Raw genomic sequence first — 15,975 nt, forward strand, 5'->3', positions numbered from 1 at the left:
TGAAAGTTTAACGAAAACATAGAAATATCAAATAACTGATAGTTTAACAAAACTATATACGCAAGAATGTAGCGTATTTCCGCAATTGCAACACATTGCTCAATTTTGAAATGCTATTTATCTCGGTTTGGTGGAGTAGTGCCAGCAGGGAGAGTGTTGAAAACTACTCATATGGTGCCAAATGAAAATTTTTTATTTACTGTCAAAAAGTGACAAATACTCAGCTTTTGCTACTCATAATTTTGGAAGTCAAACAAAAAAAAGAATTTTCCTACATTTTTAATGCTTTAATTTGGTTTTAATTATTCGTATTAAAACACTGTGAGGGTCAAAAAATGCGATATTGCTTTGGATTTCCTCAAAAGCTCGTATTTTTCAAAACATTGGCATTTTGCTAAAACTTGACCGGAAATTAGGAAAAATCTAAAAAATTTTTACAAATTTTTAGGAGCGTTTTTACTATGATATTTGGTCGTTTTTTATCGTTATAAATGAATTTTAGACAAAATCCCTACTGGTACTACTCCACCTTTAAATAATTAAAAAGCAATAGGAAAATTCAAGAAATTATTTTTTATATTTTTTTTGTAAAAACAAGCACGAACAAAAACTAGTAGGAATTTCAAACTCAAATGTTTTGTATGTTGAAAAATTGCATATCTTCGGTTTCATCATTTTGTATTTATAAAAAATCGAAACTATCCTCCAAAATATATTTTGGTACTTTTCCGATTTGTGCCCCCCCCCCAAAATGTTTTTCAATTTTATAACACTCAATTTTTAATTTAAATTCACACGTGAATGTTTATTTCAATACTATTCCAATTTTTAAGCTCAGAAAACAACAATACTAAGCCTGAAATTACAAAAAAAGTTCACGTTTCAATAATGAAATTCTCGAACACATTTTTTGGGGGGCAGAAATAGGAAAAGTACCTATATTTTGAAAAGTTTTGACGATCAACAAAAATTTTTGTTTTGAACGAACAAACACATTTTTATTGTACTCTTACATTGCAAAAATACTCCGCACATAAAAAACCTAAGACCAAAGCTGAAAATAAAAGAGATCGGCAAGATGCTTCAAACAAGTGGGGCTCGGAGCTGGGTCACTGGGCCGGTAAAATACTTGTCATGGTTAATAACATAATTCCCCAAATTTCAAAAAATTCGATATGAAACTAACTTATTGCCACCCCAAACAAGTCCCCATGACGACGTGTTTTTATTTTAACAGGAAACAAGTCAACTTGCAGTAAACATGGAATATTTTATAAATGATATGCTAAAGTGGAATACTGGATCAGAATATTTGAATAGATAAGTGGTCCCGTAGAAATTATTTGGAAAAAGGGGAAAATTTGTAAGACATGCAGATACTGCAAGTCAATTGAAAAAAAACGAAAAAGAAGACATAAATTAGATTTAAGTTCCATTCTCATTTGTTTTGTGTGGTGCTCCGCGTGATGATAGAAAACAGAGTGGGGGATAAGCTTTGCGAGGGAATTAAAGGATTAGGCTCCGCCCTCGCGATATGAATTCATGATATGAAAGTGCGGAAAATGAAATTTGAATAATCGGTTAGAGATGATACGAAAATTGATGGACTGAGTGAGATAGATTCAGAATGGTACGCAAAAAGTCGACAGCATGAGAAACATTGTTTATTTTGAAAATGTTATTTTAAAGAGGAAATTTCAAATTGGCTCCTGCATAAAATTTTTGACATTGCGAAGTTTTCCAAACCTTTCTTCTAGGATATATGTGTTCGACACTTTCTGGTTATAAATCATTTTAAAGCTTCGAAAATGTTTGCTGAAACAATTTTAAGTGTCTCATGAGCAACATGAATTATTATACATTAGATCTTCATTCATTTCTCTATTTTAATAACACATGATGGGAATTTTATATTTTTTGGCTTACAATTAGACATGATTATTTCCTAACAGTCTTGAAATACAAAAACTCCAACCGTATTACAAAAAAAATTTGATTTTAAATTGCGTTCTGATAACACACAAGTGCCTTATGAATAAAGAAAACAATTTTATATCGACCATCTTCGGATAAGTTCAAACCAGGTGTGTGCGGCAAATCTGAAAATTTGCCGTGCTCGGCAAATTTGCCGTGATCAAAAAACTCCGAAAAATTTAATATTTAAAAAAAAGTGTATTTTGGAGCACCAAAACTACCGAATTCTTGACAAATATCTGGTTTCTGAATAAGTTCCGTGTATTGTGTCTGCTTAAGCATCAAAATAACTCAATTTTGTGTCATTTTACAAAATTTTTGGAGACAAAATCAATATCTTCGGCCAAATTGTATTGTCACATTTTTTATTTGAGCTGCGATAAAATTCCCATAATGTTTAATTGAAATAGAGAAATGAATGAAGATCAATTCGGCAAATACCTGACCTTTGCATTTCCCGTATTATGTTATTTCTTTTTAAACATACGTAAAATGTAACTTATGTGATTATTGTTTTCAAAAATGAAATACTGAGAAACGACCAAGTCAACGGTATAGGGTATAGGGTAAGAGCAGGGTACATGACAAAGGGAAAGGTCGGATTATAATTGTATTTTTATATGGTAGGGTAGCGTGAAATAAAAGTAAGAAATAAATGCTCATAAAAACTCATGAAAGGTCTAGTTGAATGTATTCCTACTATTGGAACATCAACAAGAACGAAAATATGTAATTCAAACTAGATTTGATAATCTACAAAACCACATGAAGACAGACATCTTTCTCACTGTCGATCACATTATGAATGAAAACACAAGTTACAACGGGAAAATAAGAATAAAAAGAAAATAAGAAGGAAAGATAGATCAGCAGTGAGCAGTGCCGCCAACTGTTTTATGGAACCTCGTGAGTATTGGTTTGAGGAGACGAATGGATGCCACAGACACAAGACAATAAACACCGACTTACTGCTACCAAATGTTTGGAAACTTCTCTGAAAAGGAAAACAAGATAATTTTTTTGAAGTGAAACATAACAAAAAAATCCACTCACAGGTGGTTCACCACCTATAAGAAATCATCAAGAAAGGAAACTTTCACCTTATTTGAATTGTATAAATAACAACAATATAGAAATTAATTTTAAAAAAGCGCGCAAAAATGTATATCTCGGTTTTGCAAATAAAAAAAAGAAAAAAATGTGTATTTGTATTCGTGACTTAGTAGGAAGTTAGTTTATATAAACCTATAAACTAAAGCTGATTCAGCCAGCTTCTTGGTGCTTTGATGTGTAAAAAAAATTCGTGAACTTTTCGTGCACATTTCGTGAACTTTGAACTATGTTTCATGGCATTTTACTGAATTAAATGTGAGACAAAAACTGAAAAATGTTCGACGAAAAATAAAATGTTAGACGAAAATTAAAATAATAGACGAAAAAGAAAATGTTAGACAAAAAATAAAATGGTGGCGGCCAGAGTCACTTCTTATGGTGAACGGCCAGAGTCACTATATTTGGTGAACGGCCAGAGTCACTTCTTATGGTGAACGGCCAGAGTCACTAATTTTGGTGAACGGCCAGAGTCACTAATTTTGGTGAGCGGCCAGCAACAGAGAGTAAAATATAGTGGGAAGCCACAGAGAGTAAAATATAGTGGGAAGCCACAGAGAGTAAAATATAGTGAGAAGCCACAGAGAGTAAAATATAGTGGGAAGCCACAGAGAGTAAAATATAGTGGGAAGCCACAGAGAGTAAAATATAGTGAGAAGCCACAGAGAGTAAAATATATTGGGAAGCCACAGAGAGTAAAATATAGTGGGAAGCCACAGAGAGTAAAATATAGTGGGAAGCCAGAGAGAGTAAAATATAGTGGGAAGCCAGAGAGAGTAAAATATAGTGGGAAGCTAGAGAGAGTTAAATATGGTGAGAAGCCACAGAGAGTAAAATATAGTGGGAAGCCAGAGAGAGTAAAATATGGTGAGAAGCCACAGAGAGTAAAATATAGTGGGAAGCCACAGAGATTAAAATATATAGTGGGAAGCCAGAGAGAGTAAAATATAGTGGGAAGCCACAGAGAGTTCGAGAAAGAATTCGAGAAAATTCTGGAATGTTCTAGAAGCTTCTGAAAAATTCGAGAAAATTCTGGAATGTTCTAGAACCTTCTGGAAAATTCGAGAAAATTCGTGAAATTTCTGGAATTGTTGTGGTGAGACCTATCGTGCTGAGACCCATTGTGGTGAGACCCATAAAAATTTGAGCGGGAAATTCAAAATTTATGAGAACATTTTTTTGAGGGAAATTCAAGTTTTCTGAAAAACTATTTTTGTTTTAGTTCCTTCTGGAAGTTTCAAGAACTGGAAAATTCGGGAAAATTCTGAAATGTTCTAGAACCCCTGTAGGACTTTTTCTTTGTTTTGCTACAGCAATGTTCAAAGAACTTAGTAATTAATTATTCAGACTTCTCCAGTTAAGAAAAGTTTTTAAGTTATTTAAAAAAAATATAGCTCTGTAAAATTTTTTCGAAAGCCTGATAATGACAATGTGTAAGAAAAACCAGAAAATTCTAATTGTCTCTGTGAGTTTTCTGAATCGTATACCATGGAAAGTGAAAATGCGATTTCATCGATAAAGTGCCGACTTTATTTTGATGAGGCATTTGTGAATGATTAAAAGGGCATCTATGCGTTTTACATTTTAAACTCCGCCAGTCGTTGGCCGCGCCGGAGGCGCGGTCATCGGCTGGTTTATTATAATTTTAGTTATGAAATTTTGCAACATCAAAGGTGGAATTTTCATTCATTTTGGATAATAATTGCTTGTCTGAACAATCTTGTTAGATAGAAAAAAAGTTTCTAAAACTGTATAATAAAAACAGTCCATAGCTAAATTGTATTCGACATCAACTGACTTCCACAAACAGCCCCACTATGTCGATACAACTGATTCGATTCAAATTACAACAGTTTCGGGTTCAATTTGAATTTTCATTCATGTTTTTACTCTAAGAATATATATTCATGCATTTTTAGCTGAAATCAATCTATGTGACCAGGGGTATGCGACTCTGTATGCCTAATTGGCACAAGACCATTCATTCAGACACGTCATCGGTTGTAAACTCTTCCTCATCGTCACCCCAATGTACCAAGTTATGAGAACCATTTCCAGAATTGCCCGTTTATCCTTCATTTATAACTGGAAGACAACTATTGAATGTTTAAAACTACTTATATGGTGCAAAAAGACAAAATATCGTAGTAAAACATTTCAAAGACAGTTTGAAAATAAATTTTCGATTGGAAATTGATATAGTGCTTGGTTTTCTGTAATAAAATGTTAACTAAAAAATTCTTCGAAGTCTAAAAATATAATTTCGTGAACTCTCTTGATTTTATGGTATAATATCTAATTTTGGAAGCTTTGTAAAACATTATTTTCATGGATTTTACTTTCTTTGATGAATTTTTTCTACAAAAAAGTTTATTTCAGTTTCACTTTTTTGTATTGGTACATCATCAATTTTTATCAATTCTGTGTATTTCTTACACTTTTTAATGAAACGACAAACTCTCGTTTAAACTATCACACAAACAAACCAAATTGTCATGGAAAAAGCTTATGAGACAAGCTGAATTCTGAAAAGTCTTCATGGGGTTAGGGAACACTCATTTTAATAGTTCTGGAATTTCAATAGGTTCAATCCGAAAATTTATGATTGAAACACTGGAGACAGACTGAATTCTGAAAATCCTGGTAATACGTACTAAACTAGGAAAGCCAATTTCTTTGAAATGTTTTTATTCATAAAAATGGTACCAATAAGTATGAATAGAATGGGATTTATTTATTTCCAAAAAAAATAGTAAAATGAAAAACAAAACAAAATCTCGGAAAAGAACCACTTTTTCAGACTTTTTTACTTACAATCAAACTAATAGGGATTTTCACAATCTTTTCACATTCAATTTAAAATGGTTTTTATTCAGATACTGCAAATCTTCAAGAAAAATACCGAATTTGTCGTTACCATTTGAATATTCGATATTAAATTCATTGCCATAGTCCGATTTAAATACTTTTGCAATTTCCATCGGATTTATTTTTGAACTGACAAAATATATCGTGCAACTTTGGAATGTACTTCTTCTCAAAAGATCCTGCAAAAAAGATAATTAAATGAAAAACAAGGTTGTCTTACATCTCTTATTTGTATCGCGGTATGTGCTGAAAATTCGTCCAATTTGTAAATATAAAAGCATTTGAAATGGAAAAAATGGACAATGGCATTCGTACACTCAACTCTACGACTATTAATGCTAAATTCTTCAGCATTTTTCCAATGCTCCAAATGGATTATTCTTTCGAATTGGTCAATTGACTTTATCCCATCTAATTCAATACTTTTGAGCACTTTAGCATCAAACCATGAAAGAATCGTAAGGACTTCATCAAATGAAAAGTAACTAAGTTCTATTTGCTGCACGTGAATACATTTTTCGGCTTTGAAAATCTTAATGAAAGTTGTAACAATGTCGCATCTGTTTTCCGTAAAGTTCCGAATTGCAATTTTCCGTGCGTGCTTCGATAATATCTTAAAATCCTTGGCCGCTTTTTCCACAAAGTTTTCTCCGTCAATCAACTTTGTCTGTTCATTGTGGATCACATTCGAACTCGAACTGTCATTTTCTGCTGTATTATATATGATTTCAGTTCCACTCCATATTTCGACTTCATCTTTCCTCAAGTACAAATAGATGTAGTCAAAACGTAATCCAATTTTATCGACAGCAGTTCTCAAACTGCGACAGACTTTTCTCGCTCTCAGTCTGTAATATCAGGTTGTCCCATAAGTTTTTGTACTATTTTTTTTTTGAAAAAAATTTATTTCTCTCAAGCGACAAGTAGTACTATTCACACAAGTATTCACCATTAGTGTCCACCACTTGTTGCCATTTACTAGGTAACATCATGATGCCACGGGAGAAGAAATCCGGCGAACGCGATGAGAAGAAAGTGGAGAGTTCAGTTTTGAGATGCTCTTCGTCGTCGAATTGCTTGTCGCGCATGTAGTCACTGAGAGACAAGAACAAATGGTAGTCGGTTGGTGCGAGATCTGGAGAATATGGTGGATGCGGTAAAACAGTCCAACCAAGATCTTGCAGCTTTTGGAAAGTCTTCTTGGCGACATGAGGCCTAGCATTATCGTGAAGAAAATATAGTTTTTCATATTTTCCGTTGGTCTTTTCTGCAACTCGGTCCAATTGGGCACAATAGTAATCAGCAGTGATAGTTTTATTAGTTGGCAACAATTCCCAGTGCACGGGTCCTTGAACACCCCACCAGACACAGATCATAATCTTTTTTGGGTGAAGATCAGGCTTTGGCGTCGGTATTCCTTTCTCACCGATCGGAAGCCATTGACGTTTTCTGGAATGGTTAACATAGAGCACCCACTTCTCATCTCCAGTAACCAGATTGTTCAGCCAATCGAACTTTCGACGAAAAGTTAGAAGTTGAGTACAAACGTTGACCCGAGTGAGCTTCTGTGATGCCGAAAGTTCATGAGGCACCCAAATTCCAAGTTTTGAAGTAAAACCAAGGCGACCCAAGTGACGTGCAATTGTGCTATGACAACACTCAAGCTTCTCTTCCATTTCACGAAGACTAAGACGAGGCTCTTCCTCCACCAGCTTCACTAGGTCTTCTTCATTTAACTCTACCGGTCGCCCAGAACGTTCTATTTCTTCGAGACTGAAGTCGCCGTTCTTGAACTTTTGAAACCAACTCTTTGCTGTATTATAAGAGAGTGCTCCCTCACCTATCGCACCGCATATGTTTCGTTCCGCTTCCATTGCTGAATGACCAAGACGAAATTCATAAAGAAGAAGCAATCTAACGTCTCGACGTTCAAGTTTGATGATTGTCATCGTGGCAAAGTAGAAATGGATGAAATGAATCTTTTCTGAAAGGGGACGACCCGACCTTGACACGACCTACGATGAAAAAATTTTAAAACTTTCTAGAAGTTTTGGAAAAATATTTGAAAAAAAGTACAAAAACTTATGGGACAACCTGATAAATAAATCTTATTTGAGTGTGGCTATGAAGTTACTTTTTAGAAAATCTCCTCTATTGATATTTTAGCTTGGAATGCAAAACAAGCCTTTTTTGAAATCGGAATGAATAGAATTGTGCCAAAGAACAAATATTTCTTAAATTCTGCGCAGCACATTTAATGTTTAATTGTACTTTTACAAAGGAAATACGACACTTTGAATGGTTCTAATTTTGGAACACTCGGAAAAATAACTAACCGATCCATGGTCTCCATCTTTTCCAAAACTAGATTAGCGATATTTAAAGGCATATTGAGAAAAGTTGGCAATACCAGATTTTTCTGATGTGTCTTCGGCGCGATATCGGTCATTTTAGAAAGTTCCTGAAAAACTAAAAATTTGGTCAGATATGTTTGAAGATTGGAAAATTGAATCAAGAAATTAAGAAATTCAAGTTAACAAGAAAAAATATTGAAAATGAAATGAAAACCAAGTCAAATTGTGATGCGGCTGTCATTTACAGGAATAAAAAAGTGTTTCGAAAGAAATTTGACTGGTTGTGACAGTTTGAAATACTTTATCAGTTTAACTTTCTTTCTCTATGTCTCTCTCTTTTTCTCTCTAATACTTTTTCTTATCAGTTTTCCGCTGACATGTGGTTTTTGAGTCAATGAATTTAATTTATAACTTTTCCCAGGTAGAGTAGCGCAATAGGCAAAATGTTAAAAAAAAAGGTGCCAAAATGACAATGATCTACTCTCGAAATTTATCAATCTATCATTGGACTTTTTTGCTCCACAGAGGCTGGCGGAGTTTACAAGTGTACGACGTGGTTCAACTTTCATTTAAATCTGTATAAATGGGACATAAATGAATATTTCGAATGCTAAATGCAAAAAGAATCAGCAAAAAAGCTCACAGCCCCGTCCTTCTCTGCCGAAAAACGCCGTTTCAGGATCGATTGCTGAATTTTGGCAGTATGGGTAGTTAACGAGCCGTTAAAGAGATGCTCTGACTGTAATCTCAAAAAAAAAAAACTTTAGATATATGTTTTTTTAATTAATCAATAATTAACCAAGTATGACAGAATCCAAATAATCAGATCATCAGAATGAATACTGGTAAAATAGATTTAAAAACATATGAGTTTTTTGAGCATCATGAGGCCCACACTCGTTCTAAAAAGAAATATTTCTGGCGCGCAGGAAAAACTAAACTTAGGAGACACTATTTTGTTAACAAAACGCTACCTACTATGAAGCAACACTGATCTGATCTTATTCTTAATTTGTCCTTTTTCCTTCCACGTCTTGATCTCTCCTTTGAATATTCTTGATTTGATTTTACTCTTGATGACGTTTTTTTTCTCTATTGTGTTTTGTCTGTATTTTTTCTATCTGAAAATCCTGGTAAGATGGACCAAAAGAGAAAATTTTTTGAAGTGTTTTTAAATTTATTAATCAAAAAAAACTTAGAAATACCAAAACTTGCCAGAATATGAAAATGTGTTTAAGCTTCTTCACTTTCGATCAATATTTAAAAAATTTTCACAATCTTTTCAATTTAAAATAGATCACATTAGTTCGAATTAAATGGAAAACAAGATTATCTTACATCTCTTATTTGTATCGCGGTTTGTTCTGGAAATTCGTCAACCTGGTGAATATTGAAACATTTGAAATGGAAAAAATATACAATCATTGTACTGGCAATCGTACACTTAAGACTATTAATTCTAAATACTTCTGCATTCCCTCATTAATCCAAATGGATTATTCTTTTGAATTGGTCAATTGACTTCACCCATTCCAATTTAATAGTTTTGAGTTCTTTAGCATTAAAACGTGGAAGATTCGTAAGAACATCATCAAGAGATAAGTTCCATAATTTTACATCCTTCACGAGAATACATGTTTCGAATTTCAAAAACTCATTCAAAGTTGTAACAATGTTGTCATCATTTGAATTGAAAATTTCAATTTTCTGTGCGTGCTTCGATACTATTTTAAAATCCTTGCCCGCTCTTTCCACAAAGTTTTCTCCATCGATTAACTTTTCATGTCCATTGTGAATCATGTTCGTACTGCCATTTGCTGCTTCAGTATATCTGATGTATTCGTATTGAGACATAAATACATCTTCAATCTCTTCAACGTCAATTCCATTCCAACATATATTGACTACATCTTTCCCCAAGATCAAACCGATGCAACCAAAATGTATTCCAAATTTGTCGACAGCAGTTCTCAAACTGCGACAGACTTTTCTCGCTCTCAGTCTGTAACAAATACATGTTCATTTCAGAGTAGCAATGATGTTACTTTTGGAAAATTTCCTCTATTGGTGTCTTATGCAATACGAGCATTTTTTGAAAACGGATTACCTAAATATAATTATGCCAAAGATTAATTATTTTTTTCAAAATTTATTTAAAATCTGCCCATCAAAACTGGGAGAGGGGAATTAAGAAGATGACTTTCAGCAATACAATACAAAAATATTGAAAATCATTGTGGCCTGGGATTTTTTAGTCCACGGCCACCCGGTTTGTTTCCCGATCGATGCACCTTTTTTTTATTTGAGTCACAAGTAGGAGACAATAAGAAAGGGGGAAAATATAACAGAGTGGAGAATAAGAAAAGGATGAAACAATGTTGGAAGATAGCTTGGGGTTTGACGATAAAATGTGCCCGTCCTTGCGGACGGGCTTCTTTTATACTCCTGCCCCCGGAGCCCGAGGATCTGTGAGTTGCCAAAAGCTGCGGCCGACGCCTCGCGGGTCTGTGCGCAAAAGTCTTGTGGCCACACGTGGCGTCAGGCTGTCTCATTACAGTTTGATCTACAAAAAATGCGGGAATATTTTTCCAAAAAATTGTGACGTCAGCAAGTTCTTAGCCATAGGCACTTACTAGCCATAAACTTTGCCAAATTCAAATCAATTTCAGACTCGTCACCCGAAAAGTGTGCCAAAGCCTCAGAACCGCAGTTGATCGCACTGAAATTCGAATACACTGCTGCTACTGCTGCAGAAAATGAAAGTACAACTATATCATGCAATGGACAATATAAGACCATCAACGGAGAAAACTATAGGAAAATCGCTTTTCAGGACCTGGAAACCGTACTAAAACATGCTTCACGGCTCCGCTTATGCCTAGTTGGAGCTCGCCGCATGGTCACCTCTTTTATAAACGCTTTGAAAGCCAAAAAGTGCGTTCACGTGAAGAAATTAGAGCTTGTGTATTGCTCAGCCACAGAGATTCTCGGAATTTTGCCGTGGCTTGATGTTCAAGTTCTCGAGCAGATTCAGTTGTCGGATACTGAAATAAGCAATCAACTTGAGAGGTTTGCTCATCTGGAGCAATGGAAAAATGCAAAAATATTCAAACTATCCGAGTCTCTGTTTTCCTGCAAACGAATTGAATATCTGTTTCACTTCGAACAGTTTTCCATCAAAGTTTCCGATTTTCCAATAGAAATTGCAATTAAAATTCGAGATGTAAGTTTTAACTCTGTGTGTTTTTTCTATCTAAATCTGTAAAATTTCAGGATCTCTTGACAAGAAGTAAATTCCAGAAATGCAAGATCACATTTAAAGGATCAAAGTCAGATCCGGTTGAGCTTGCAAAAATGTTTCAGTATGCTGGTTATAAAGAGTTTTCCATAGAATTTCGAAATTATTCAAATGTTCCCCAGGAATGGGGGCTTTTTATCGAGAGATTGAAAAATTGTGAAGCTTGATTATAATTATTTTTTAGGTATCGGGATAAATATTTAAAAAAAAATTTCATTTTGATATTTTTTATTGAATAGCTGATACAATAACTATCATCGAAATCCCGGAAATTCCGTGAAAACTGCTGGGAACTTGAAAACCCCAAGAATGCTTAACAAGTCATCAACAGATCCCCCAGTCCCTGTTCCTGCAAAAGTTTCTGTAAAAAGTCTGTAGAAGGGTGCTCTGACTACAATCTCAAAAAAATAACCTAGCTGAAACCCTTTTGCACGCAATTTTAAAAATCTCTAGAACTTAAATCTCAACAGTTTTAATTTTTCTAAATAAGCTTTTTCAAAAGTTTTATAATTAAATTCTTTGAACTCTTTTTGATTTTGCTCACGTGCTCTCATTCTACTATCTCTCGATAAGCACGATAACCATCAAGGACACTAAAAAATGACTGTGTGCAACTTTTTAGCATTCCAATTCTACTCCCGTCCGAATTTTACTCAAAACTAACAACATGAACAAGAATTTCGTTTATTAATTTAAGAACGAAAATTTATTAAAAAATAAACAAAATATTTTTCGGGATATCCCGGAATCAAACTGAAAGGGGTTTTAACAATCTTTCCACCTCGAGTAAGAAATAGATTTTTTTATGTACAGGTAAATGTCGAAACGAAATATTGAATTTATCGTTATCATTTGAAAATTCAATCTCATATTCATTGCTGCCGGTATAGTCTGGCTTGAATACTTTTGCAATTTCAATCGGATTTGTCTTTGTCTTTGATTTTTCAAAATAAATCAAGCAGCTTTGAAATGTACTCCTTCTCAAAAGATCCTGCAAAAAAAGAAAATGAACTGAAAAACAATATTTATTATCTTACATCTCTTAATTGTATCGCGGATATCTAAATATATGATTGGAAAATTGAACCTGGAAAATAAGAAAATTCAATCTAACGAGGATAAGTATTAAAAATAAAATGAAAACCAATTCTGGGAATCGAACACACAGAGACTGTAATATGACCGTCATTTACAGGAATCAAAAAAGTTGTTCGAAAGAAATTGAAAACGATTTGAAAAAAGTGTTGACAGTTTGGAATACTTTATCAGTTTAACTTTTTTTCTTTGTGTCTCTCAATTCTCTCCAATACTTTTTCTTATCAGTTCACAACTGGCATGTGGATTTTGAGTTAATAAATATACATTTTTGCATAGATTTTACTATCTGTGATGATATTTTTCTAAATACATAAACCTTCTTTGAGCTCTATTTCTTGTATATCATTAACTTTTAACAATTAAGTGTATTTCTTACACTTTCAAATGATGCGACTAATTTTACTCCTGTATGAATAGAATGCATTTTTTTATTTTCAATAATAAATGAACGAAAATTAAGATAAAAGAAATACAAAAATCTCGGACAAAAAGATTTTTTTTAACTTACAATCAAACTGAAAGGGATCTTTTCATATTCAAATAAAAATAGTCTGAAACCTCTTGGAGCGAAATATCGAATTTGTCGTTACCATTCGAAAATTCAATCTTAAATACGTTTTCGCCAGTGTAGTCCGGTTTGAATACTTTTGCAATTTCAATCGGATTTGTCTTTGATTTGTAAAAAGATATATCGCAACTTTGAAATGTACTTCTTCTTAAAAGATCCTGAAAAAAAATTAATTGAATGAAAAACAGGGTTATCTTACATCTCTCATTTGTATTGCAGCCTGTGCTGGAAATTCGTCAGTGCGGTTAATAGTGAAACATTTGAAATGAAAAAAATGAACAATCATTGTACTGGCAATCTCAGAACAATCAATTTTAACAACTTCTGCATTTTTCCATTGCTCCAATTGGGTTATACGTTCAAAACGGTCTATTGAATCCATCCATCTTAATTCAATAGTTTTGAGCTCTTTAGAATCAAACCATGAAAGAATCGTAAGGACTTCATCAAAACCGAAAGTGCTAAGATCTATTTCTTTTACGTGAATACATTTTTCGGCTTTGAAAATCTTAATGAAAGTTGTAACAATGTCGCATCTATTTTTCGTGAAGTTAACAATGTAATTTTTCCGTGCGTGCTTCGATACTATTTTAAAATCCTTGGCAGCTCTTTCCATAAAGTTTTCTCCATCAATCAACTTTGTCTGTTCATTGTGAAAAACATTCGTACTGCCATTTGCTGTTTTAGTATATATGATTTCAGTTTCACCCCACCATATTTCGACTTTATCTTTCCTCAAGAGAAAAACGATGACACCGAAACGTAATCCAAATTCATCGACAGCAGTTCTCAAACTGCGACACACTTTTCTCGCGCTCAGTCTGTAACAAATAACTGGTTATTTCAGTGTGGCTATGATGTTAGTTTTGAAAATTTTTCTCTATTGCTGTTATATTATGTTGTGAAAAAAGTTTTCTCCGAAATTTCACTCCAGTTCATTTTCTCATTAACTTTATTCTTAGTCACTATCAATCAACCATATAATTATCATTACTATTCACAACTGTGAGCCACCTATTGGGAGGATCGTCGACCCTCTTCTTCCAGAACGCGGGCGAGCGCGAGTCGAAGAAGTCGTTCACTGCCTTTTCGAGGTCCTCAAACTTTGCAAACTTCTGATCTCTAAGGAACAGCTTGAGCGGGCGGAAAGGTGACAATCCGAAGGTGCAATGTCCGGCGAGTACAGTGGATGATTCAGCCGAGCTCCTGCAACTTGGCCTGGGTGTCCTTTGCCACATGAGGGCGCGCGTTGTCGTGAAGAAGGTGGACCGCGAAGTGTATTGGGTGCTTTTCTTGGACTGCAAGAGCGAGCGAGTTCAGCTGATCAGAAAAGGTGGAAGCCGTGATTGTTCTGTCTTGCGGAAGCAAAAGCAGCATATCCTTCGCCCCAGGCGCAGCACAGCAATCACTTCTTATTATGGAGCTCCGGATTTGGCTGCACGGGCGGCCTCTCGTCATGTACATCCCGACGGAACAATAGGTGGCGTTATTATAGAGTAGCCAGCTCTTGGTTCCGGTAACTATGTCCGCCAAAAAGTCTTTCCTCTATTGAGTGAGAAGCGGAGACTGACAGATCATCGCACGTGTCTGCATCTGAAAGAAGAAGAGAATGAGGCACCCATCTCGCCATCACTCTTCTGTAGCCGAGCACGTGGAAGTGGTTTCTGATGGTGTGGTTACTACATTGGAACTATGTTGCCAATTCACGTGTAGTTTCATCCGGCTTCTCCCTCACGGCGGCTCGCAACTGATCATCATGAGAGAAGGCCTTTCTGAGCGGTCATTGTCATCGAGGTTCTTAAATCCAGAAGCGAAGCGAGCGAAACAATAGCGAACAGTGTGATCAGTGACGGTATCCTTGCCAAACACGTTCCATATTTTAGCGGCCGTCTCAGCCGCACGAGCGCCACTCTTCCACTCAAAGAAGATGAGCAGTCAAAATTGTGGTCGAGAAAGTTCATTCATCGTGGCTCGATCAGCAAGCGCGCGCGCTTTATACAGGCTTGGGGGAGATGATTCTAGGATGATCTACAACATTCTATTATAGAATAGTCCAGAAAGGTGCAGAACTTTCCGGGGCAAAACTTTCAAAAATTTCGGAGAAAACTTTTTTCACAATCTAATAGTTTGGAATGCATGATGTAGCATTTTAGAAAACGGAATGAATATAATTGTGCCAAAAATAATTATTTCTTGAAATCTACACATCACATTCAATTATCAGTTGTACCTTTAGAAAAATAAATACGACACTTTGCATGGTTCCAATTTTTAGACACTCGGAAAATTAACTAATCGATCTATGATTGCTAGGCCACGACACGATTTCTAGGTAATATTTTTTCACTTTCTCCTGACTTTTTCCTCATTGACCAAACTCTTTTTTAGTGAAAAAAGATAATAACTCACAGATCCACGAGATCCATTTTTTCCAAAACTAGGTTAGTGACCAGCAGATCCATATTGAGGAAAGGTGGCATTACCAGATTTCTCTGATGTGTCTTCGAATCGATGTCGACCATTTTGGAAAGTTCCTGAAAATCTGTATATTTGGCCAGACAGATTTGAAAATTGAAAAATATAAAAATTCAATTTAACGAGGAGAAGTATTAAAAATGGAATGAAAACTAATTTTGGGAATCGAATGATTGTCATTATCAAGAATCAAAAAAAAGAAGTTTTTTGAAAGAAATTCAAAAACGATT

General features: G+C 34.7%; 4 protein-coding genes and 1 pseudogene across 7 annotated transcripts; 1 reads left to right on the plus strand and 4 right to left on the minus strand.

Moving 5' to 3' along the window:
• Nucleotides 1-5,755: 5,755 nt before the first annotated feature.
• On the minus strand, nucleotides 5,756-8,421 carry fbxa-55. 3 transcript variants are annotated; one of them, NM_001330938.4, is made up of 3 exons: nucleotides 8,289-8,419; nucleotides 6,173-6,713; nucleotides 5,756-6,131 (listed from the first exon to the last, which is right to left on the minus strand). In NM_001330938.4, exons 1-3 carry the CDS (start codon nucleotides 8,399-8,401, stop codon nucleotides 5,919-5,921), a joined length of 867 nt encoding a protein of 288 aa, NP_001317783.1. In that variant the 5' UTR covers nucleotides 8,402-8,419; the 3' UTR covers nucleotides 5,756-5,918. The 3 variants fall into 3 exon arrangements, 2 of the variants coding, with proteins under 2 accessions (NP_001317783.1, NP_001040874.1); NM_001047409.4 differs by having other exon boundaries at nucleotides 5,764-6,131; nucleotides 6,173-6,800; nucleotides 8,289-8,421; NR_138510.1 differs by lacking the exon at nucleotides 6,173-6,713 and having other exon boundaries at nucleotides 5,919-6,131; nucleotides 8,289-8,401.
• A 1,367-nt stretch (nucleotides 8,422-9,788) lies between these two features.
• On the minus strand, nucleotides 9,789-10,395 carry fbxa-56 (DUF38 domain-containing protein; the record flags this gene model as incomplete). The annotated part of the gene is made up of 2 exons (NM_001381721.1): nucleotides 9,789-10,308; nucleotides 10,352-10,395. 2 exons carry the CDS (start codon nucleotides 10,393-10,395, stop codon nucleotides 9,789-9,791), a joined length of 564 nt encoding a protein of 187 aa, NP_001367990.1.
• An 807-nt stretch (nucleotides 10,396-11,202) lies between these two features.
• Nucleotides 11,203-11,771, plus strand: fbxa-22 (DUF38 domain-containing protein; the record flags this gene model as incomplete). The annotated part of the gene is made up of 2 exons (NM_064897.2): nucleotides 11,203-11,529; nucleotides 11,580-11,771. 2 exons carry the CDS (start codon nucleotides 11,203-11,205, stop codon nucleotides 11,769-11,771), a joined length of 519 nt encoding a protein of 172 aa, NP_497298.2.
• A 503-nt stretch (nucleotides 11,772-12,274) lies between these two features.
• fbxa-59 (F-box domain-containing protein) lies at nucleotides 12,275-15,810 on the minus strand. Its single transcript, NM_001384021.1, has 4 exons — nucleotides 15,680-15,810; nucleotides 13,470-14,091; nucleotides 12,642-13,428; nucleotides 12,275-12,595 (listed from the first exon to the last, which is right to left on the minus strand). Exons 1-3 carry the CDS (start codon nucleotides 15,790-15,792, stop codon nucleotides 13,213-13,215), a joined length of 951 nt encoding a protein of 316 aa, NP_001370815.1. The 5' UTR covers nucleotides 15,793-15,810; the 3' UTR covers nucleotides 12,275-12,595; nucleotides 12,642-13,212.
• Nucleotides 14,239-15,202, minus strand: T12B5.9 (annotated as a pseudogene). The gene is given in 7 exon segments: nucleotides 14,239-14,415; nucleotides 14,418-14,465; nucleotides 14,468-14,638; nucleotides 14,655-14,726; nucleotides 14,744-14,865; nucleotides 14,867-15,029; nucleotides 15,032-15,202. Coding segments are annotated over 7 exon segments (924 nt in total).
• Nucleotides 15,811-15,975: the final 165 nt, after the last annotated feature.

Source organism: Caenorhabditis elegans, chromosome III (assembly GCF_000002985.6).
Source record: "Caenorhabditis elegans chromosome III".
In the NCBI taxonomy this organism is placed as follows: domain Eukaryota; kingdom Metazoa; phylum Nematoda; class Chromadorea; order Rhabditida; family Rhabditidae; genus Caenorhabditis; species Caenorhabditis elegans.